This window comes from Ictalurus furcatus, chromosome 17, assembly GCF_023375685.1.
Source record: "Ictalurus furcatus strain D&B chromosome 17, Billie_1.0, whole genome shotgun sequence".
Classification (NCBI taxonomy): Eukaryota; Metazoa; Chordata; class Actinopteri; order Siluriformes; family Ictaluridae; genus Ictalurus; species Ictalurus furcatus.
Genome location: NC_071271.1, coordinates 26207855 through 26232093, shown reverse-complemented (window position 1 = coordinate 26232093; position 24239 = coordinate 26207855). Strand labels below are relative to the sequence as shown.

The 24239-nt window shown below is 39.7% G+C and overlaps 1 protein-coding gene and 1 pseudogene across 5 annotated transcripts; both read left to right on the top strand.

Annotated features, from left to right (window-relative positions):
* The first annotated feature begins 1091 nt into the window (after positions 1-1091).
* On the top strand, positions 1092-13744 carry LOC128621571 (piggyBac transposable element-derived protein 3-like). Of its 5 annotated transcripts, XM_053647436.1 has the most exons (15): positions 1094-1575; positions 2079-2201; positions 4805-4961; positions 5264-5390; positions 5546-5638; positions 5747-5851; positions 5976-6092; positions 8016-9182; positions 9303-10024; positions 11185-11287; positions 11390-11658; positions 11888-12025; positions 12113-12258; positions 12400-12612; positions 13616-13744. In XM_053647436.1, the coding sequence occupies exons 3-9, from the start codon at positions 4830-4832 to the stop codon at positions 10022-10024; spliced, it is 2463 nt and encodes an 820-aa protein (XP_053503411.1). In that variant the 5' UTR covers positions 1094-1575; positions 2079-2201; positions 4805-4829; the 3' UTR covers positions 11185-11287; positions 11390-11658; positions 11888-12025; positions 12113-12258; positions 12400-12612; positions 13616-13744. The 5 variants fall into 5 exon arrangements, with proteins under 5 accessions (XP_053503414.1, XP_053503411.1, XP_053503410.1 ...); XM_053647439.1 differs by having other exon boundaries at positions 1092-1575; positions 5982-6092; positions 11888-12258; XM_053647435.1 differs by having other exon boundaries at positions 11888-12258.
* A 5641-nt stretch (positions 13745-19385) lies between these two features.
* LOC128621577 (tripartite motif-containing protein 16-like) lies at positions 19386-23843 on the top strand (annotated as a pseudogene).
* The last annotated feature ends 396 nt before the right edge of the window (positions 23844-24239 follow it).

Sequence of the window (24239 nt, the reverse complement as noted above, 5' to 3'; positions counted from 1 at the left end):
CAAGAAAGTAATAATAGGAACATTCAAGCTTTATTCCAAAGGGTCCTCGATTCTTTGTCACATGTTGTCACCAAGTGGAACACATCTGTACAGATTGTCTGCTGAAAAAAAGTAAGTGAAGTGAATGAAATCTCGTTCAAGCTTTTGCATGTTTTTTATCCGGTTAAAATTTACATTCCTCAAGATTTAAACTGGATATTGACATAAACTGTACATTTTGTGGCTCACACCCAGAGACTGCCATCCATTTACAGGTTTCTGGTTGGTCTCAGGATTCATTGTGAATTTTATTTTCATTTTATTTTATTTTTTGACAGAGACATTTAGCTTTACTTTGAGAATGTTTTGTTTGGCTTCACTACCTTTGTTAAAGAAAGCAAGGATGTAATTTTTTTGTGTAATTCAGTTATGCTAATAGTAAAATACTTTATTGATAGGTGCAAAGTCTTCCCTTATATTAAGCCCTTATTTTCAGTAACAATATAAGAAAGATTGATCCACGCTAGAGAACAAGAAAGCTAAAAATTTTAATAAAAGAATTGGGATGTTTGTGCTATGTTGGGTGTTTTACTGTAATCCCACTGTTGTTTATTTGTTTTGATTTCCCTGTTGCTTGCATTGCACTGTGTTGTCTGCTTCCCTCTGGCGCTGAGTGTTAAATATTGCATTGTTAAATGTTAATCTGTTAATGATTTAAATTAATAAAATGTTAAGCATGCTTATAAACACTATTTTAAAGTTCTCCAGGGGGCGCTGTATCATGGCTGAGCCTTCACTCGGACGCCAACTTTTTAACAAGCTGGGGTATGCGAAGAGAACAATTTCCATGTACTGTACTGTACTCTACTGTAATGGATGGATGAATAGATAGATAGATAGATGGATAGATAGATAGATAGATACCAGAGGGAAATTGCACAGTTAAAGTAGTGCTAAAAAGACAAACATTCAGGGGGGCGGGGCTTGTCTCTATACAAAAAATTAAGTGTAATCTCATTGAATCTCATTTAGGAACTCTGTGCTGAAAACCTCCCAATATAAACCCTCATCGAATTTGTAATGGTTTAATGGTTATAGTGTAAATTGTATTGGTTTTAATGGAAACTCGAATGGTCCCTATGGGTCTCTACTCTTTATTTGTTGCTTTCTCTTGGTGGCTTGTCATGTCTAGTGGATACCATTAACAATAATAATGGTAATAGTTTTAATGGTTAGCCGATTGTTTGTAGTGGAAACCATTAGATGTTATGGTTTCTATTGGGTTATTTTTTTCAGCAGGGTTGACAGAATGCTATAATCCAGTGATAGGTTAACTCGACATTAAAGATAATACCACACACAAACGCACACCTCCTCCACACTCCAACACAGTAGGTGGCGGTAATGCGCCAAAAAGTTGCCATGCCATTCACCAACAATAACCAGAAGAAGAAGAAGAAGAAGCTATTTGTTTTTCCCCCCTCTAGATAATGTTAATCACATGTAAATATATATAGTTTTTAACAAAACAATAAGATGTCATCCATTTAAATATATAAACCTAGTTAATATTTGAGCTCTGCTTTAAAAATCAAGGTGAGTTTACCTCTCGCTGCTCGGCAGAACCAGCAGGAAGAAGAATATGAATGTGGAACTGTTTACTTTGTCAGTGCTTATTGTTTTTATACTTATTTTAGATTTTTATATATATGGGTCATTCCATGAAATTGGTGCCTTTTGCGTCCATAAGAAATAATCAGACATGTAATTACTATAACAACAAATAAATTTGTGATTTAAAAACATAATACTACTATGTATTCTTTCATCAGTATTACATTAAATTGAAGTCAGTTCAGTATTATTTTAAATAATTAAAATGGCATGTATGCTGTTAAGGGAGAGGTTTTTGGCCTGTCCCTCGATATGATTGGATTGGGGATTTTTCCCCAGCTTTTAATTAGCAAATTGAAGGCAAAATGATATATATTTTTTAATCACATTTGCATATTGTTCTAAGTATAGTCTCATTGTTAATCAGTGTTTTGGCATAAGTTTTTTTTATTTTTTAAATATCAATCATTTTATCTGTGTCCCAGATTTCATGTCTGCCCTGTTACCCTCACCAAAAGAAACCTTGTAAAATAATGGTACGTTCCAGTGACATCACTTCCAGGAAGTTACATCGTTTCTCACCCAGGATTCCAACAGTGAAAACACAAGTAAATCTCTCTCTCTTCTATAATGATCTATTTTTAATGATTTATGAGGTTTGACTGAGGGGGAGGAGGAGGAGGGTGGTGGACATCATGCAATGTCAAAACTGTTACTATTTTTAAAACAATTATTTATTTAACTTAATATAATCAATATCCACAAGTAATAACCTTTCAAAGTGTACAACATGTGCTTTTGTAGCCTTGACATATTAACCGGCAATTAACAAATTAACTTGAAATCATCAAACCTGTTACTGTCAGCCCTGTTACTTCTCCTGAGTACCAGGTTTTGATATGTGGGTAACACAGGTTAGATTAGGTGTCAGCTTAACCACACTGTTTTTAAAGTTTATATGTGTAAAATGCAAACATTTTTAAAGGTCATCCTGGGTGTATTATTGAGCTAATGCCTATATCGATCAGTGTGGGTGGCATTTTTAGTTAGTATTGATGGTATTGTTAGTATTAGTATTGTTGGTACATGCATCTGATAATTAAAATATTAACTATTTAAATAGTTTTAACATTATTGTGTTGATTTTTTAACATTTAATTTTAGATTTCCACAATAATACATTTTTACAGATGATGGTAGTATGCCGTTAAGTGCAGCAAGAAAACAAAGGCGCTATCGCCGCTCGCCGAGACGCAGGATCTGAAAGAAGGGTCAAATACCTTGAATGGGAAAAGAAGGAATGGAGGAGAGACAGAGAGCAGGAGAAGAAAAAAAACATACAAGAGTTCAGCGAGAGGGAGCAGAGGGTACAGTGAGAAAAAAAAATGGAGAGCATCTCAGGTGAAGTGTAGGGCAGCTAAAAAGGCAGGTTCAGTTTCACTCAGCAGTCTCTCCACACCTCCATTCAGCCCAGAATTACTGCAGCCAGATCGATAAGAAGCTGTTCCTTCAAGCTCAGAATAGTTACAAAAAAAAAATAGCATGTACTGAAAAAGGTGACATTGAGCTATGTTATACACACACAGATAAACAGTATAAACAGTGCAACGTGTCATAGGACAATGCATTCAAGAATAGACATAGAACAAGTACAAGACCAAGATCTGATCACCTTCCTCGCCTAATAACTGAACCAGATCAGTATATTTTAAGTTCTGTGAGGGGATATACTCACGCAGACAAAAAGATGGACGCATGGGTCTAATTACAATACCTTTAAAATGTTAGATCTCTTAGAAATGTAATGTGGTTCACTAATACAACTATGCCAAGTACGTGCAAAACAATTAAATATGTGCAGTGTATGGTGAAGACTGCGTGTCCTGTCATCCCTGTTACTCTGATCAGTCCTGTTACTATGACATCAATCCTGTTGCTGTCATTAATTTAATAAAAATGTAAAAATGGTATTTGAAATGGCCTTCCAGGTTTTGCCATTGTAACTTTAACTATACTATATTTTGGACAAAGCACTTCTTTTAATATCTGTCTTTTAAAAAAAATTTCTTAATTGACATGTGATCACCCTCCAAAATGAGGATGTTCTTGGTCATCTGAATGACAAATATAAGATAAAAAAAATATATATATCCAAAATGTAAAACAATCCCGGTGGGAAAAAGGGACTGAAATACTGCTCATGTACACTGTATACTGGTCAAAAGTTTGTGGACGCTCGACTGAAATGTTTCTCATGATGTTAAAAACCTTTTAATCTGAAGCTGATTAAATGTGTGAAATCAGTGTCGTAGACAGAAATATAATCGTGTCGACGTATTCGTTTCTTTCATTAGAAAACTAACATTTTATTTAAAAAAAAATCTTTTTTTGAATGGACGACTCGGAGCGAAATATTCCGAAAAGGAGGAGATAAGAGTCCAGTGTATGTGTGAACTTCTTTAATACTGTTTAAAATCATCTCAGGGAAATTCCTCAAGAAATCAGGTGAGAAAACGCCAAGAATACATTTCTGGAAATTCTAGGTGAAAAGGCGTCGACTTTGAAGATGCTAAAATATTCAATAAATTTGATTTATTTAGGAGTTTTTAACACAGCATAATTCCCATAGTTCCATTTGTGTAACTCCAGAGTTTTGACGACTATTGTTATTATTCTAAAATGTGGAGAAAAAATTTAAATAAAGAATGAGCGTGTCTAAACTTTAGCTTGGTAGTGTATGTGAAAACTATTACTTGGTTCTAATTTAAACTATAGTATATTAGTAACGCTTGGGTCTGTAACAGGGATGACAAAAATATCAAAACATGAGGTAGATAAATAGTCATACAATAAAAACTTACATAGCTGGAGATGGCACAATACAATTTCTTGTCATTTTAAGCTGTCTTCATTTCATGGATCTAAAAAAAACCATATTAATCTTATTTTATATTTTAATTTTTCAAAGTTGAAAAGGCACCAATTTTGAGGCATGACCCATGTATATATGTATATATATATATTTATTAAATAGTCTAAGTTGTAATGAATATTTTTTGGTAATAATAAAACAAACAAATTATTTTTTTTGGGGGGGGGGAGATAATAATGATAATAATAATGATGATAATAATAATAATAATACCACCACCAGTGAAATGTTTGGGTGTTCATGATCATTATTTGTGCCTATTTCCCCCCTAAATCACAGATATCAACATTATAGACCTGTTCTAATGGAATCAGAGGAGTTCAAACACAGCTCTTTCCTACAGCTGACACACACACCTACACACACACCTGCACAAACTCCTGCACAAACTCCTGCACACACTCCTGCACACACTCCTGCTCCTGCTGGCTCACAGGTAAATAATAGTTATGTGTGTAAAGAAATAAAGTAATATAAATTCTTACGACTTGCACATATCCATTACTTTTTGGGTTTTTAATGCTTGGATGCATGAGAAATAAAAGAACTTAATGTGATTTAGGATTTATTTTATTGCAGTCTGTCTTGCTAATCATTAATATCTGGTAGTGTTTACACATCTGTGTGACGAGGAGTGTAAAAGAACATAAAGCTGTTAAAGACTTCAAACCAGACTGTATGTGTATATATATACATATATAGCTGAATAAGTATTATTGCTTTTCGGTTTTTCATTAGCCATGCGAAGATGTGCAGATTTGTATAACTTCATACAGAGAGATATTAAGCCCCGGGGGACGCGTCACCAACGTGGACCAAGAGGATGCTGTAAAGCAGGAGGAACCTGAAGATGAAAACGATCTCTGTAAGACCGTTGGTCCTGTTAGACCAACCAGTCACACACCTTTCTAGGCTCATTTTGTGACTGGGTCACTTTTACAGTCACTTCTACTCATTTTTGTGTTTATAAAACACGTCCCATTTTTATTTAATATTATTTCATTTCATATTCAATTTCAGGTGGAGGAACATCAAGCCCTGTGAGACACATCACTAAAAATCTCCTGAAGCCGCCTGTAAAAAAAGAAGAACCCGATGAAGACGACTATCTCTGTAAGCACCTGTGGTGATGCTTGTATTAAAATATGCCAGCCTAATTTAAGCTTCTTTCTTTTAAAAAAAAAAAAAAAAAAGAATAAATTTGGTGCAATAAAATTTCAGCTGGAGAAACGTCAAGAGCCGAGACAAACGTCACTCCTGTGGACCAGCAGGCTGAAGAACTTGCGAATCATGTAAAAGAAGAAGCTGAAGAAGACGATTACCCCTGTAAGTTTGAGAGCTCAATCATAACCGATCTGATTAGGCTTAAAATTGTGACAAATCATGTTAAACCATATTTTTTGCATTTATTTCCATCACAGTTTCTTGTATTTATATTCCAATAATGAAGTTTCAGGTAGAGGAATATCGAGCTGTGTGAGACGGGTTATCGTTGTGGATGAACACAACAAAGACTTCCTGAAGCGGCCTGTGAAGAAGGAAGATCATGAAGATGACAACTATCTCTGTAAGACAACAAGGGGTGCATTAGATCCCAGTGTGGATCCTGTAAGATTTAAAATGTGCATCAGAGTGAAATGTATACTTTTGGTTTGTTTAAGTGCAAAATTTAACAAACCAAAAAACATTTGTTTAGGGGTGTGGACCTTGGGCAAGTGCACTTAGAAACACCATCACATCCATATGTCCTTGTTGAACATCTCATTCCAGATTTATTCCCTCTTTGCTCTTATAATGCTCTCCACTCTTCTGGGAAGGCTTTCCACTAGATTTTGGGGCATGGCTGTGGGGAGTTTTGGTGATCATTCAGCTACCAGAGCGTTAGTGAGGTTGAGATCAGGCGCTGATGTTGGGATGGTGAGGAAGCTCCAGTTCCAGTTCATCCCAAAGGTGTTCAGTGGGATTGAGGTCAGGGCTCTGTACAGGACACTCCAGTTCTTCTACCTTCTTCCAACCTTCACACACCACGTCTTCATGGAACACTTGGTGTCATGCTGGAACAGGTTCCAGTGAAGGGAAATTGTAATGCTACAGCATACAGAGACTTTCTATAGTCAAAAATGAGGGGCTCCCTCGTCAAAACAGAACCTACCCAGCCCCAAATGTGACTCGCTACTCCACAAACCATCTCATCTTTATAAGCATAAGTCTATGGAGCTGTTACCTGGGTGTCACAAGGCACTTTGTCCAGATTTGACATGGTTTACCGGAGATACTTTCTGCCCAGGTGGTTATCCATGGTTCATAGATCCACAGTTACGTTCTCGACTCCTCAGTTGAACTACAAAAGAAGAATAACACACCATGGTTCAAGAGAAACTCCTGTATAATATATCCAGTGCTTCAGATTAGGGTTTAAATTACTGAGAGTCTGTCTACACTTACAGAAAATTCGTCTTTGTACTACCCTAAAGGATTTATTATTTAGTTTTTTTTTTTCTTTTGAGGTAACCCTTAAAAGTAGAACCTTACAGCACAGGGCTTCTAAGTAGAATCCTTTTATTAAAGGTGAGCTAAAAGACAACCATCCAGAGAGCACTTGTGGATCCTTTTCGTGAGAGTGTGTGTGTGTTATTTTTGACTTGAAGTTTATAATGCTGTTCAAACAAGTGGTCACACGCATCTACTCCTGTAATTCCAACATGTAGTGTACCTAAGTTCGTCTCCAACTTTCCCTTTTATCTCAAGGGATTGCAATGGGTGGGTTTTTTTGCGTCATATATTCATAACGGGGACACTTTCGGGTTTTTAAAATGCAACTTTGAAACCGCTAGGAAGACCGAACGTTTATTACTAGATCTACTCCTCAGCAATCAACTTACTGAGGTAAAAATGTAAAGGTAAGTAATAATAATAATAATAACAACCCTTGTTTTAGACTTTCATCTTTTGAGTTGAGTTAAAACGTATTGATTAGCTGTTAGCAGTTAGCGGTCAGTCAGCTGTGAGCTATGATTCGTTAATAAGTGAACAAACATAACATTTTATTCACTCTTATTATTCTTTTGCATTGATTGTCCAAAACGGGGTCAAAATATGTCTAAAAAGTCATATACTGTCTCAATTTTAAGTCACTTTGTATGACTGCATCAGGCATATGAGCAAATTAACAGTGAGAACTGCAGTCCCTTCATGTGGAGTTCTCATTTTTTATGTTTTTGATGCATTACTTTTTTTTTAAATAATTTTTTTGATCTCCTTTTTGATCAGTTGTTGTTGTTGTTATTATTATCATTATTATTATTATTATTATTATTTGATCCCTTTAGTCTTTTGGTTATGAATGCTTGCTTTTCTATCATTTTTTATCACAAATCTTTTAATTGATTTCATCAAATCCAGATATAGGTCCAGTACAATATATTGTGTAAGTAGGAAATTCTGTATTAATTTGTAATGTAGTGTTAATGTAAAATTACTCTCTCCTCAGGTACAATGGATATGAGCTTATTGTATGGCAAAAGGAAAAAATCAGAAGTTTCTTTACTGCCGGCAGATCCATATGAATCTGAGGTAGACAGTATCAGAGACTCGGATGACGACAACGATGACCAAGATTTGGTCCCAGAACAAGGGAAGCGGAAAGCGGAATTATTTTTGGAGAACTCTCCACCTCGGTCTTCTGGATGTCCAAAGAAACGGAGGTGCAAGAATACACTCCTAGTTGTCCCTTCCGACGCTGAGCTAAGTACCTCAACACCTTCGAAATTGACCGTTGATCTACCTAGTCCTCATGACTCCGTCTCTACCGTCTCCCTTCCCTTGACCTCTAAAGGAGAACGAAGAATCTGGAATAAGAAAGACATATCATCCTTTGAAGTTCCTGAATCAGTCTTCCCAACGCCTGAAAAAATCCTTTCCCCTTATCAGTATTTTAAGATGTTCTTCACAGATCAGATGGTGTCGCACATTGTGGAACAGACAAATCTTTATTCAGCTCAGCACAATGGGTCCTCCCTTAGCATAAACACAACCTTGCACGAAATGGAGGAGTTTCTCTCGATGCTTCTTTTCATGGGAGTTTTTGCGTTCCCTACTATCGATGACTACTGGCACGCTGATTCTCGCTTTCCCACTGTGGCTGACACAATGCATGTGAAGAGATTCAAGATCATTCGCAGGTGGCTCCATTTCAACGATAATTCCCAGACTAATGGCAGCCCTGACCGCTTCTACAAGGTGAGGCCTCTCTTTGACATGTTGCGTGAACAGTGTTTGCGTATTCCAGCCACAAACGCACAAAGCGTCGATGAAGTCATGGTGACGTACAAAGGCACCCGAGCTGGCAACCTACGCCAGTACATCGCGAACAGACCTAACCGGTTTGGTTTTAAATTGTTTTGCCGGGCTAGCTCATCAGGAATCGTCCATGATTTCCTCCTCTATCAAGGGAGCACAACCTTCTTCAACATGACCACAGATGATGACAAGAACCTGTTTGGGGCAAAGGTTGTTTCCACGCTCTGCAAAACCATCAAAGAACCCGAGTCCACTGTTGTCTTCTGTGACAGTTTCTTCACCAGCTATACCTTGGTGGAATCCCTAAAAGACAACCTTGGAGTGAGGTGTGTGGGAGTGGTCTGTGAAAAACACACAGGTAATTCATGTAATATGCAACAAATTCTCCATATCTTATTATCTAGAATTGTCAGTATTGTACAAAATAAATTTCGAATAATGACGTTATGCTTTTTTCTCTTATCGTGCTAACTTGAAGGTGGAGCAAACTTGGAATCTGACCGTGATCTTAGGAACAAAGGATGTGGTGCGTACTCGTTCTGCTCTTCAAATGGCATCATCGCAGTAAAGTGGTTCGACAGCAAGTGCGTCACATTGCTGAGCAATGCCTGCGGAGTGGAGCCTTTGGGAAACGTCAGAAAGTTCAACAGGGAGTCCAAGCGCAAGAGCGACGTCCCTTGCCCGGCCGTGATCTCGTCTTACAACAAGTCCATGGGAGGCGTTGACCTCTCAGACATGCTGATCCATCTGTTCAAATCACCAGTGAAGTCCAAGCGATGGTATCTCCCCCTGTTTGGCTATGTTCTTGACCTCAGCATATGCAACGCATGGCTAGTGTACAAAAGGGACTGCGCCCTCCTTGGTGAAAATCCTCTTCCTCTGAAGAGATTTCGATTGTCTGTTGCCAACACGCTGAAGTCCGTCAACAAACCAGCAAAGCTTGGCAGACCACTGAACGTCAGCAGCGGTCTGAGCAACAGACCAAGGCCAAGACCGTCTCAGCCCCCACCCGATGTCCGTTATGATGGCTACGGTCACTGGCCTGTGTACACTCACCAGCGGGGGAGGTGCAAATTGTGTCCCAAAGGTATGTCACGCTGGAAGTGTACAAAATGCTGTGGCGGACAGGTGTTCCTGTGCCTGAACAACATGAACAACTGCTTTGCTGCATTCCATCAGAAGGATTGGATACAGAGCTAAGTATGTTGTGTTTAAAAATAATATATTTAAATTGCCGCTTGTGGTAGCTCAGTGGTTAAGACGTTGGACTGCGCATCGGAAGTGCGTGAGTTCAAATCCCTCAATTCGGCCTTGAGCGAGACCCATGACCCTCAACTGCTCAGGTGTAATAATGTTGTGTTGTGATAAATGTAAGTCGCTCTGGATAAGAGCGTCTGCCAAATGCCACAAACGTAAATATGTTTAAATGTTTTTCAGAAAGTTAAGCTGTATGTATGTATGTTTGAATGAAATTGAGATTATTCTATGAGTACCTATTCTACATTTTTTAAAAAGCTGCATGTTATCCTTTCAGATTTATTATGTAAGGAATAAGGCATGACTGTCCGTACTGTTATACGAAAAGAATCCGTGCTGAGACGGTGTTCTATCGGGTCGTCGCCACCCTAGAATGGAGTGTTTTCGTGTAAAAGAACGGTCCGGAGTGTGTTATTCCGCTTATACCACAGAGATTTGCCGACGATTACGTTTAATGTTGTGGAAGATCTGCAGGACATGTGAGTTCCTGTTCTGACTTAATGAGAAACATGAAAGCAATACAAGGCCCTCTGAACGAGCTGTTGCTATAGAAACAATAACGGTATTAGAAAGAGCGCATTAATATAAACCTGTCGAATAATTGTCAGACCCATGCTGTTATAGAAAATGAATCTGTGCCTTCTGATTTAAAAATTCACAAGCACTGTGGTATAACGTATTTTATGGGTTTTTTTTCCATATATGTGTGTGTGTGTGTGTGTGTGTGTGTGTGTGTATATATATATATATATATATATATATATATATATATATATATATATATATATAAAAAACGTGTAATGACGTGTCCAGCTATATTTTAAGATATGGATTATGTTTTATTCTGCTGTATTCTGAGTTGCATTTTGCTTTGATGGTTTGTTATTTTGCAAGTTTACATTTAAAAATGCATTAAATATATAATTGCAAAAGTAAAGCTGGCTCATTGTTCTCAATACACTCTAATACTGCTACCTTTCCGCTCAACCGGCCCGGTAGATGTCCTGCAATTCCTAATCTAATGAGTGTCAAATTTAATTTAATGTCGACATGAGAATGAACATAAAGCAATGATGAAGCTTTTCATTGTTCGTCTCTTAAAGGGTTAAAATAGAACCCTACAGCAGAGGGATTCCAGGTACACGTATGGAACACGCCCACAGAATGTGATGTCTGAACATGAACGAGTCTCCTGTTGTGATCCTGGTAAACAATGACGGTTTTAGAAATCTAAAATAAAGGATGTTTGATTAATATGGGAAAGGTTGCCTGGCTTTCTTGCCTTACTGTTGTATCGTCTCCTTCCAGACTGTGAGGATTGCAGATGCTTCTTCATCAGTGAGTGTGAAGTTCACGGTGCAGCTCTCATCCCTGATACCCCTGTTCCCACTGGGGTCACTGACTGAGACAGACAAACCCTTCCTCCCAGTCTAGAGGTTCGCCGGTCTGACATTCCTTACGCAGGCCTGGGAGTGTTTAATAAAGGGGAGACTATTCCAGCTGGCGCACACATCGGGCCCTACCGAGGAGATCTGGTAGACCATGAGGAAGCCTTGAACAGTGTCTACTCTTGGGTGGTGAGTATTGCAAGTTTAAAGAAAATTAAACTGGTTATAGATATGTGACTCTCGCATCAGCACACACACACACACACCCCTAGCCTCCATGTGGAAACAAAGTATTGCAGGGTTTTATCCTTCAGGCCAAAAAATTGTACCTGTATGTCTTTTATACAGTAATTTGAAGGCATCATTTGTATTAATTGGATTCACTGGAGTTATTGATTGTGTTGCATATTAAATGCAGTATTTAAGAATTAAGAAACGCTGAGGCGGAAGTGTCAGCCCTTGTCGTGTGAAGACCGAGCTCATGTAAAGACCTGCGAGTCTACCTGCGCGAGTCCACCAAGCAAGGACACCGACAAGACACCACTCGCGCTGCTAAGTATACTTTCCCCCCTTTATTCCTCTTGCTGTTTACCTGTTTACACACTAAAATATGTCATCAGTTTATCCCTGTTATTTGCCACAGGCGCAGACCGCAGCACACTCCCAGAAAAGTACGCAACTGCCAATCTGCCGTCAACAAGGCAAATTTCATTCCTGCCTTTGCAACCCACTCCAACCTCAGTGTGCTGGCTCTGACTGAGACCTGGATCCATGCTGAGAACACTGCAGGTGGTACAGGTTTGCTTCTCTCCGAAACATGGAAATTTACCTGTCTTTCTCCCTCTTGCTCATACACTTCCTTTGAATTTCATGCTGTTACAGTCACTAACCCTGCCAAAATGCATTTTCTTGTTGTTTACCATTCTCCAGGTCAACTGGGGAAGTTCATCGATGAATTTGACACGCTACTGTCCACCATCCCGGATGATGGAACTCCTCTTGTGGTCCTTGGTGACTTCAACATTCATCTCGACAAGCCACATGCAGCTGACTTTCTTGTTCGCCTTCCCAAATTTAACCTCAAGCAGTTCACCACACCAGCAACCCACAAAGCCGGCAAACAGCTCAACCTCATCCTCACACGTAATTGCACCACACACAATCTTCTCATTACTCCTCTCCATATCTCTGACTGTTTCTTTATCCAGTTCTCTATTTCTCTCCCCTCATCCCCTTCACTGTCTTCACCCTCTGTCTCTTTTCGTCGCAGTCTTCGCTCCCTTTCCCCCTCACATTTCTCCTCCGTTGTCACAGCCTTACTTCCCTCTGATAGCCACCCCTCCTCACTGGACTTAAACACTGCAGCTGACATGCTATGTTCCACCCTAACATCTTCTCTTGACAGCATCTGCCCCCTAACCTCCAGACCTGCTCGCACATCACCCTCTAGCCCTTGGCTCTCAGAAGCTCTGCGTAACAACCAGGCCAAACTAAGAACATCTGAAAGGAAATGGTGTAAATCTAACAATCCAACTGACCTAACCAATTATCGAACACTTCTCTCCTCTTTTTCCAATAGCATCTCTACTGCTAAAGCCACATACTACCACCAGAAGATTGGCAGTTCTCCCAACACCTGTACTCTCTTCAAAACCTTTTCTTCTCTTCTCTGTCCCCCTCCTCCCCCTTCCCCAACCTCTCTCACTGCAGATGACTTTGCCACTTTCTTTTCCAACAAGGTTACATCAATCAGGAACCAGTTCTCAACCCCAGACATGCATAGACCGGCTCTTCCTCCATGTAACTCCCAACTGACTTCCTTCTCTCCCCTCTCAGAGACTGATGTCTCTAAACTCCTCCTCTCTAACTGTCCCACAACCTGTCCCCTTGACCCTATCCATTCTCACCTTTTTCAGTCCATCTCCCCCACACTATTACCTGCACTCACACACATCTTTAACACATCCCTCTCTACTGGCACATACCCTACCTTATTTAAGCATGCCCGGGTTACCCCACTGCTTAAAAAAAACATCACTTAACCCTGCTGCGGTTGACAACTACAGACCTGTTTCCCTCCTCCCTTTTCTTTCCAAAATTCTTGTAAGAGCCGTTTTTTAATCAACTCTCCAATTTTCTCACACAGAACAACCTCCTGGACACCAAGCAGTCTGACTTCAAGAGCAACCACTCCACGGAGACTGCTCTGCTTTCCATCACTGAAACCTTATGACTAGCAAGAGCAACCTCTAGATCATCTGTCCTCATCCTACTCGACCTCTCTGCTGCTTTTGACACTGTGAACCATCAGATCCTCCTGTCAACTCTCTCCAGCCTGGGCATCACCAGAACGGTTCTGCGCTGGGTGGAATCCTATCTCTCAGACAGATCCTTCAAGGTATTGTGGAGGGGAGGAGCTTCTGAAACTCAGCAACTCACAACTGGCATTCCACAAGGGTCAGTTCTGGGTCCACTGCTCTTTTCTATTTACCCTACATCTCTGGGGCAGGTGATAGAGTATCATGACTTCTCATATCATTGCTATGCTGATGACATCCAGCTCTATTTGTCCTTCCAGCCTGACGATCCATCCATCTCTGCACGTATCTCTGCTTGCCTGTCTGACATCTCGTTCTGGATGAGGGAACACCACCTTAAGCTCAACATGGCAAAATCTGAGCTTCTTGTCATCCCAGCCTGTCCCTCAATCAACCATAACCTCACTGTACAGCTCGGCTCAACCACACTCAAGCCAACCAGGACGGCCAGAAACCTTGGGGTAATTCTTGATGACAGCTTGACCTTTACAGACCACATCTCAACAGCTGCATGGTCCTGTAGGTTCATCCTGTACAACATCAAGAAAATCAGACCCTACCTCCCCGAACAGGCTACACAACTACTAGTCCAGACTCTTGTCATATCAAAACTGGACTACTGCAATGCACTACTCTCGGGCCTCCCAAACAGCTCCATCAAACCCCTTCAGATGATTTAGAATGCTGCAGCATGCCTCGTCTTCAACCAGCCCAAGAGAACCCATGTCACACCCCTCTTCATCTCCCTCCACTGGCTTCCTGTAGCCACCCACATCAAATTCAAGGCCTTGATGCTCACCTACAAGACCTTGTCTGGAACAGCACCCTCCTACCTCAACTCTCTCCTGAAGGCTTACGTTCCCTCACGCAATCTGCAATCAATAAATGACTGATGCTTAGTAGTACCTACTCAGCGTGGCTCAAGGTCCCTTTCAAGAACATTCAAACTAACTGTTCCTCAGTGGTGGAATGAACTTCCAACCTCAATCCGGACCGCAGAATCTCTCACCATCTTACAAAAACAGCTAAAGACCCATCTCTTCCGTGAACACCTAACCAACCCATTTATTAAAAAAATAATAATAACTTACTCTGGCACTTACACCTCTACTCTGCGCACTTTGCTTGTTCTGGAACTCAATTAATGGATCTTGTTTAGTAGCACTACTTGTATTGTTCTCTGCTTGATATATCGCTTTGCTTGTATTTTCTCATTTGTAAGTCGCTTTGGATAAAAGCGTCTGCGAAATGAATAAATGTAAGAAAAATATTTGTTCCTAATTATTGCTATTTATTATTTTTATTTAGTAAAACCATAGCAACCACGAATAGTTTTTTTTTTCTATTTTTATTATGAATTATTTGCACTAAAACCACAGTAATGTCAATCTGCCTAAATAAAACATGGTTTCTACATAAAATCCATTATCAGAGTTAATTTGATGTTATTAAGGAATAACCACATTCGTTAAGGTTAAATCCATACGGGTTTATCTGCCAGCGAACGTTATAAACCTAACCAAATGTGGACCTAAGTGGACTTTCCCTGTTTGCTGGGATGTCACGTTATATATTTCACTATAAAAATCTGTAAATTATAACAACCTATATATTTTTTTACTATAGAAAAGTTAGGATTTGTGAAGAAATTAGTTATATTTTACAATAGAGAGATCATTAGATATATTTTACTATAGGAAAATTAAGATTTATGAATATAAAATCTTAATGAGTTAATATATGAAAGGAAATTCTCTTATATCATGTGCCCTCATATTATGAACTACTATCAAATACCTATGATGAATGTAATCATTTAATTACCTTGTATTCATTTAATTACCTCTTTGAATAAGCTGATCAACTGCTATCCTTGATTATATTATGTATTTCCGTGTCAACATGACATAGAACTTATTTTGTATCATGACTGTGTACTGTGTGACAGTAGAAACCGTCCATGCACTGCTGTTATCAGTGTGTACAATGTGTATAAATACTTCTGTTTTGAATGAATAAAACAGAAGTCTCTGTGAACATTCACATGTGTCAGTGTGTGTGTGTTCATTCGGACTCTCCAGGCCTGTACTCTGCGATAAACCACACTTTCTAGCTCATAGCAGCACAGAACTAAAAGTTAATAGAAGTTTATGGTAAAACAGGCTAGAAGGCATGACGGATGATCTGACAAGCATAATCTGAGATTCCTGAGACACTTTGAAATCCAACAATTTGGTGTCAGAAGTGGGATTACTCCGGACCAGGTGAGTGCTTTTTCTTTCCTCCCTGGTGCAGTTAATTTCGTACCCATAATTATAATTAGAGAAGTGAGTGATTATCTGTCGCCAATAATCTGTACTCTGGTCGATGATCCTCTGTAACGTTATGCCCACCTAATCTAATAATTGTATTTTATATTTGTAGAATAATTTGCAAAACTGTCTGTGTGGTTTGCCTAAGAGAGTGTTATATTTGTATTGTAGTATTGTGTGTTAAGTATTATTGTGTTATTGTGCGTGTTGTTTTCAAAGTTACTTATGGGAGGGTCTCCGTCCAGCCCGGCTCTTCCGTCTCCTAGCATGACACCAAGAGACTGGATTGAGTCCGTGTTAGGCGGCTTATATACGGTTCCATATTTAGATTGTTTATATGGCTGGTCAGTTGCATGCGTGGCGCAGCTTCAATTTATTTCACGCCGTGGTTCCTTTGAGCCGCGTGTATTTGCTCAAACGAATGATTTATGACAGGGAAGGTGATCCGTCTTGGGATTATGAGTATATGGCAAAATGGTAAATGGGATGACTTCGCCTACTTCCCTTATGGAATAAACATTATAATTTAAAAGACAAACTCCCTAAAACGTTCCATGTGAATGATAAGACACCTCGCACACCACCACATAGAACTAAAGTTCCAAGCTAAATTCCAGCGCTGCTCCAATTTCGAAGCAAATTATTATCACAATCAATAGGGATGCATTTAATTCTTTTCATTTTAATTTGAATTCCGTGTGTTTCCCTGTTAGGAAACTGAATGAAAGTGTTTTGAATTCCATGATGACGTTACTCTAAACACAGAGTGCGAAAGAGAGAGGGGGAGAGCACGCGAGAGAAGGCCCTGCTGCTGCTCTCACGGATAGAACAGCGCGCTGATACGTCATTTTAACGCAAACGAAAGACTTTCTTATTATTGCCATTATATATAATATTTAGGGATTGTTATGAATATGAGTACAAATTATTATAACGTTTGGATCATGAATTATTTTTCACGCATGAATTCATAAACATGCCGGAGTGTCTTTTAATTTTGCATTCTCTGGCTCTAAATTTCTAAACCTCTGATTGTGGAAATGCAGTAAATTTCCTAAATCAGCTGTTCAGTGTGTTAGAATGTGTCTCATTCAGAATCAGATCCAAGGTTACAGACTCTGCCTAACTGTCTGGACAGACCACAAGGACATGCAGTGTCCTATCAGCTAAGTCAAAACATTCTCATCCTGTGTATGTAAAACAATATCCCTTATCTAAATCGAAAGCCCTTGATATTGATGTTATTGTTAATTCTCTGTTACAGCAAGGTGTTCTGAAGCCCTGTGTGAGTCAGTATAATGCCCTTGTAAATCCTGTTCCCAAGCCTGATATCACGTGGCGAGTTACACAAGACCTCAGGTGGAAGTTGTGTTTCAATGTTGTGTTCTCCTATTGTTCTAATGTGCCTTCTATTAGTGTGGTAGATTGTGCTCTGTTGTTTCAGTGCTCAGCCACTGTTTGCATTTACGCAAGGGGATGCCAGCTGACCTGGACACCCCTCCCAAAGGGCTATGTTGGTCCCATGTTTTCTCGTGTGGTGAGACTCTTTGCAAGATCTCCATGACGACACCTGTGTACTGCAATACGGGACGATCCTCTTATCACTGCTAAGTCAGAAGCTGCTGAACTGCAGTGGATTCAAGGTTTCACGTACAAAATTGCACCTATGTAAAGTCAAATGTTTGGGTTTTCTCTTATCAAAAGAACAGTGAAGGCTGTAAGGAGGCTGGATGTCGGTTGTTTATGACTTCTCAGCTGCCTTCTACAAAACAGCTCAGGGCCATCATAGAACATTCGATCCACTTTTGACTCCTGGGACACATACACTGAACCTTACCATCTGCCCACTCATGAACACTCTGGGGGTGGCACAGGAACATGCTGGACTACCCGGTTGTCTGCGGGCAGTGGCTGGGAGTGCTGCTCTGTAGGTAGTAGATGCAGAATGATTGGTTTTTGTCACCCTTTGGTGTTTCACATGGCCCTTCAGGTATTATCCAACAGTGAAACACAACACATGACGGCTCAGTGCAGAAGTGGTTATGAAACTATTCTCTGTGCTACCACAAATTTGACCATTAAGTTTGTCTGCTAAATTCACAGGATGACACCATTCCTTTACCTGAAAATCATGATTGTTTAAAAGAAATTGTTTCTTCATGTAGCATTCAATCTGATCTGTCTGATTCTCCTTTGTTCAATAGTAAGTATGTTTTTGTAGACGGATCGTGTTTCTTAGCCTGGCAATCTCAAATTCTACACTAGTCAACAATCTAATCTCTTCCTGTGCTAAATCAACAGCTCTCGCGATCGTCAAAACAAAGACGGCGTCTCACATTGTTCTCTATCAGGAGTGTTGTCTGATAAGACCTCCAAATGTTGTATACGTGACTTACGTCCTCAAATAAAGACACATCTCTCACGATGTTTGTTATGTCTACAAAACAATGCCACTGGTTCTGCTGTAAACTAGAGGCCTTTTGATGCCTTTTGAATGTCTCTGCAGGTCAATTTTACCCATATGCCAACCGTTGGACTGCATAGAATGTTGTTGGTCATTGTAGACCGTTTCTTTTAATGGGTTGAGGCTTTTCCTTGTGCGAGGGGAAATGCTAAAAAACTATTGTCAGGATTTTGGCGAAGGGGTACTGCCTGATCTGACCTTTAACATGCCGTTCTTACTGAAATTCGAATGACGCCATGTAAAACCACAGGCCTTTTACCCATTGAGGTGTTATTTATTCGGTCGACTTTCCCCATGGAAATATATATATTTATATTTGATAATATATATTTATATTTATATTATATATATATATATATTTGAACAGCTAATAAAATCAGGCACTTTGGACTGTGATGCTAATTCACTGAAGTTAGCAAACATGCTAACATCACAGGTTTCTCCCAGCTTAGAAAGCTAACTAGTGACGTCAAATTATTTTACATGTCGGAGTTAAAGAGTAAAAAAAGAAATGTTTTCTATCCGAATGGTTTTCTGAACATGTTTTTGGTACTTTAAAGCAGATCTGAATTCTCTCCATCCGTTTCTGTCCCCGAACTGCTGGTAAAACTGACCAGTGACAGAGCACGTGAACGCTGCAGCAATAACCGGCACCTACTTCCGGTTACAGATTTGAAACTAAAAGTGACGGTTACACTGGGATTTTAAAAAATGACAGCTCATGACATCTCTCTGTGCAAAAGTTTGTACACCTTTACATGAAAAGAACAAAGAAATGTTCTCTATCACTCTATCTGTCTGCCCATTCTCTCACGCCCACTCTGTCTGTCTGCCCATTCTCTCACGCCCACTCTGTCTGTCGCTCTATAACACACACAGAACCAGGAAGTTCATTTCAGAGAAAACAAAACTCAGAAAACTCAGAGCCTCTCTCTCTCTCTCTCTCTCTCTCTCTCTCTCTCTGTCTGTGTGAGTGCAGGAAAATGCCAAAAGCTAATATTTCAGTAGATCAGGATCAGTTCAGCTGTCCAGTTTGTCTGGATCTCCTGAAGGATCCAGTGACTACTCCCTGTGGACACAGTTACTGTAAGGTGTGTATTAATGGCTGCTGGGATCAGGAGGATCTGAAGGGCGTCTACAGCTGTCCCCAGTGTAGAGAGACTTTCACTCCAAGGCCTGTTCTACGCAGGAACAACATGCTGGCTGAAGTGGTGGAGAGACTGAAGAAGACTGAACTCCACGCTGCTTCTACTGCTCACTGTTACGCTGGACCTGGAGATGTGGAGTGTGATTCCTGCACCGGGAGAAAACGCAAAGCCGCCAAGTCCTGTCTGGTGTGCCTGGCCTCCTATTGTGAAGATCATCTTAAACCTCACTTTCAGTCTCCTGCCTTTAAGAAGCACAAGTTAGTTGAAGCCTGTGCAGAGCTCCAAGAGAAGCTCTGCTCTCAGCACAACAAACTGATCGAGATCTTCTGTCGTACTGACCAAAGCTTCATCTGTTACTTGTGTTCGATGGATGATCACAGAGGCCATGATACGGTTTCAACTAAAGCAGAAAGAACTGAAAAACAGGTGAGAACTGGACATGATTATTCTTTTAAAAGTCAAAATATATCTATTCATAATCTAATTTCTATTTAGTTGATTTAATTGTTTATATGACTGTCATTCACTTTTATTAAAAGTCAGTGTTGTTGGTAAGGAAGTATTAAATAGATCAGACCATGCAGTGTACTTTAAACAGCCAACACCCAACCACCTTCTTACAGCATTTTACAGATAACGTGCACAATGACCAAGTTACAACTCCATAAAAGTGTTATTATGGTGCTGGTGTTTAAATTATTTACAGTTTCCATTTGTTTTAGTTCTGTTAGATTTTTATTCATTTTATTTTAGACATATATAATGTATATTAATTAGAGATGCACCGATGTATAGGCCGATAGTTTAAAACCATCCGATGATCAGGGCTGATTATATCCTATCAATAAAAAGAGGGTGGGAAAACACATAAATTTTGTGCTGTGTGTAAAGAAGATGTCCCTGTTGTGTGGAATGATGATAAAACTGCAGTTTGTAAACTGCACTGATAAAATTTTACGGGAAACGGGAGTTCTCGCCTTCCTCATACCCCCCCATATATATATATATATATATATATATATATATATATATATATATATATATATATATATATATATATATATATGAGAGATAGAGAGAGAGAGAGAGAGAGAGAGATACTACATAGTGTGTAACATGACGAAAATGCAGAACGTGTTTGAAGTCTCATTTGTCATTTGTGAGTACACACCCTCAACTAAATGACATGAAGCGTGATTGTGGAATTGTAAAACGTGGGGAGAACTCTGGGAACTTGAGCTGGACCTCTGGGTGGCTTCTGCTTCGTGCTAAATAACCAGGACCCAAAGAGCTCCAAGTAAACTGATGTATTTTAGGATTCATTTCCAAAACCCTGTATCTGTTGTTCTGGATGTAGGAGTCCTGATCAGGGTTGAGGTGGATCTGGAACTTCTCCTAGTAACACCAGGCACAAAGCAGGAGAAGTCACCCTGTAGGCCACCCTGGAGCACAATGCATACACATTCTCACACTCATTCACACCTAGGGGCAATTTAATATAGCCAGTTCACATATCTGCATGTTTTGTGGGAAGTAGGAGGAAACCAGAGAACCCAGAGGAAACCCACACAACCATGGGGAGGACACACAGACAGTAACCCAAGCCCAGGATTGAACCCAGGACCCTAGAGCTGTGTAGCTGTACTGCCACCTACTGCATCAATTAGGAACAACTAGGGTTCAGGCATGATGTTTATCACAACTTTTAGTTATTTCATAACCCCAATTCAATTTTCTGCAGGTAAAAAAGAGACCTTAATCTGCCTGAATGTGAGTGGATTCATGGTGTAGTTCAGTACAGTGAATACTGCTGAATTCTGTTAATGTGTCTGTAACAAAAACAACATTATTTCTGCAGCTGCCATTTTCACACAAAACTAAGCTTATTATGTAATAAGTGCTGAAGAAAATATGAACATAGAAGTGACTTTGTTTTGGGTCTCTATTTTAGTCAAAGTAATATTTCTAGTTTTAATTTCATTTCTAGCACTAATGCTTTTTACCCAATTTATTTAGTATTTTTATGTATATTCTTTTACTATAATCATGTAGAACATGAGCTCCTGATGCAGAAATAATGAAATGTATTTTATTTGGTCTCAGAATGAGCTACAGGAGGAGCAGATGAAATCCCAGCAGAGGATCCAGGAGAAGCAGGAGAAGGTGCAGGAGCTGAAACAGACTGTGGACAGTATTAAGGTGAAGAGTGAACACACACACACACACACACACACACACACACACACACACACACACACACACAAATGGATGTCTAGAGGGAGACTCTTTCTAAACATTTTCATGTGTGTGTGTGTGTGTGTGTGTGTGTATCAGATGCATTCACAGGCCGCAGTAGACGAGAGTGAGAAGATCTTTACTGAGATGATCAGCTCCATGGAGAAAAAGCGCTCGGAGGTGAAGGAGCTGATCAGAGCTCAGGAGAAAGCTGATCTGAGTCGAGCTGAACGACTCCTGAAGCAACTGGAGCAGGAGATTGCTGATCTTAAGAGGAGAGTCACTGAGCTGGAGCAGCTTTCACACATACACGATCACATCCACTTCCTCCAGGTAACACTCACTGTCTGATCTACAGAGGGCGCTGTTCCTCACAAAGTTTCCTCCTAAAAGCTCATTACTGCAACAATAAATGTTCCTGTCTGAGATCACAAGTGTGTGTTTGGTCTGATTCAGTCTGAGATTCATTCGTTCCTCTCCTACACTTTTCTCCTTCTCTATTATGTGTTTCCTCTCTGTAGAGTTTCCTGTCTCTCTGTGTTTCTCCTGGATCTGAGGACTCACCCAGCTTCACTGTCCATCAACATCTCTCATTTGATGGAGTGAGGAAATCTCTCTCAGATCTGAAAAAACGAGTGGAGGAAATCTGTGAGGAGGAATTCAACAAAATCCGTCCACAAGGTAAACAAGCAAACATCTGTCACAACAAATATTATGAAGATTAGATAAGAACTGAGGCCTTAATTCCTACATAAAGTCCATGAGAAAATAAAACACACATATTGTCAGAGCTTCACCTGGGAAAAGTGTTTGCTTGTTCTCGTGGTTTAAGGTTTTGAGGTGTCGCTGATTCTTACATTCAAACGCTGCACAGTGTTGGGACATTTTTGACCAATAACTTGATGAAGCTCTAAATCCAGTAGAACTCCATGGAGACGTGTCTGACTAGGAGCAACGAAGTCTAATCTAATCCAATTTAAATTAAATCTCATTTTTCATTTTCATGCTTTAAACTGTTTCCACCTCATTTTTCCGTCTCCATTTTGTCTCTGTGTCTCCACAGCTGCAGCAGTTCAGATGATTTTACTCTCAGAACCAAAGAGCAGAGAAGATTTTCAGCAGTGTAGGTGTAACACACACACACACACACACACACACACACACACACACACATTATAAATCCTGTGATTAATATCTAACCTGTGGACATTTTATTGTTTTAGATTTCTGTTATCTGACTCTGGATCCCAACACAGTAAATCATCTCCTCATTCTGTCTGAGAAGAACAGAGCGGTGAAGCGCAGTGAGAGAAAACAGCGATACTCTGATCATCCAGAGAGATTTGACTACTGGGAGCAGGTGTTGTGTAAGGAGAGTGTGTGTGGACGCTGTTACTGGGAGGTGGAGTGGTGATGGTGTGTTCATATCAGTCTCATATAAAGAGATCAGTAGGAAAGGACTGGGTAAAGAGTGTTTGTTTGGATGCAACAGTCAGTCCTGGAGTCTGTGGTGTTTTTCTTCCTCTGTCACTTTCGTCCACAACTACATTCAGACTGAGCTCCGAGGTCCATCATCCTCCAGAATAGGAGTGTATGTGGATCACAGTGCAGGAACTCTGTCCTTCTACAGCGTCTCTGACACGATGAAGCTCCTCCACAGAGTCCACACCACATTCACTCAGCCTCTATATGCTGGGTTCGGTATGTGTTCTGACTCGACTGTGAGGTTCTGTGATCTGAAATGAAATGTTGGTAAAAGTTTTTAGTAAAATTATAACTGAGGTGTTAGATTTATTTTCTCCCCGAGTTAGAATGGCACTGTTGTGTGCAGAAACTGTAACAGTTCCACATTATTATTATTATTATTATTATTATTATTATTAAAATGCTTTGTAACTCATGCTAGCAATGTGCTAATTCTTGCTAGCGACATGCTAATCCATGCTTGCAAAATGCTAATTTATGTTTGCAGTGTGTTAAAACATGCGAATTCTTGCTAGCAACATGCTAAAACATGTTTGCCACATGCTAATTCATGTCAGAAACACGTTAATTAATGCTAGCAACATGCTAAAACATGCTAGCAAAATGCTAATTCATGTTAGCAACTTAAGATAAACTTTTACCATTACACAGCAAGCAGCACAATGACCATTAACTGTTTTTATATAGGTTAATTAATGTACAAATTAATTTACCATTTATTCTTTGTCAGAGACTTGGAAAAAATGGACCCTCCCGCACATGGAGAAACTGAAGTGAAGGGGAAAGAGTGGGAAGGAGAAGTGAAACT

Excerpts from the sequence above, each read along its gene's own strand:
- LOC128621571 (XM_053647436.1), top strand. The coding sequence starts at position 4,830 with ATGGAATCAGAGGAGTTCAAACACAGCTCTTTCCTACAGCTGACACAC. Across the intron at positions 5,391-5,545 it reads TGAAGATGAAAACGATCTCT|GTGGAGGAACATCAAGCCCT; the intron begins GTAAGACCGTTG and ends ATTCAATTTCAG. Across the intron at positions 5,639-5,746 it reads CGATGAAGACGACTATCTCT|CTGGAGAAACGTCAAGAGCC; the intron begins GTAAGCACCTGT and ends ATAAAATTTCAG.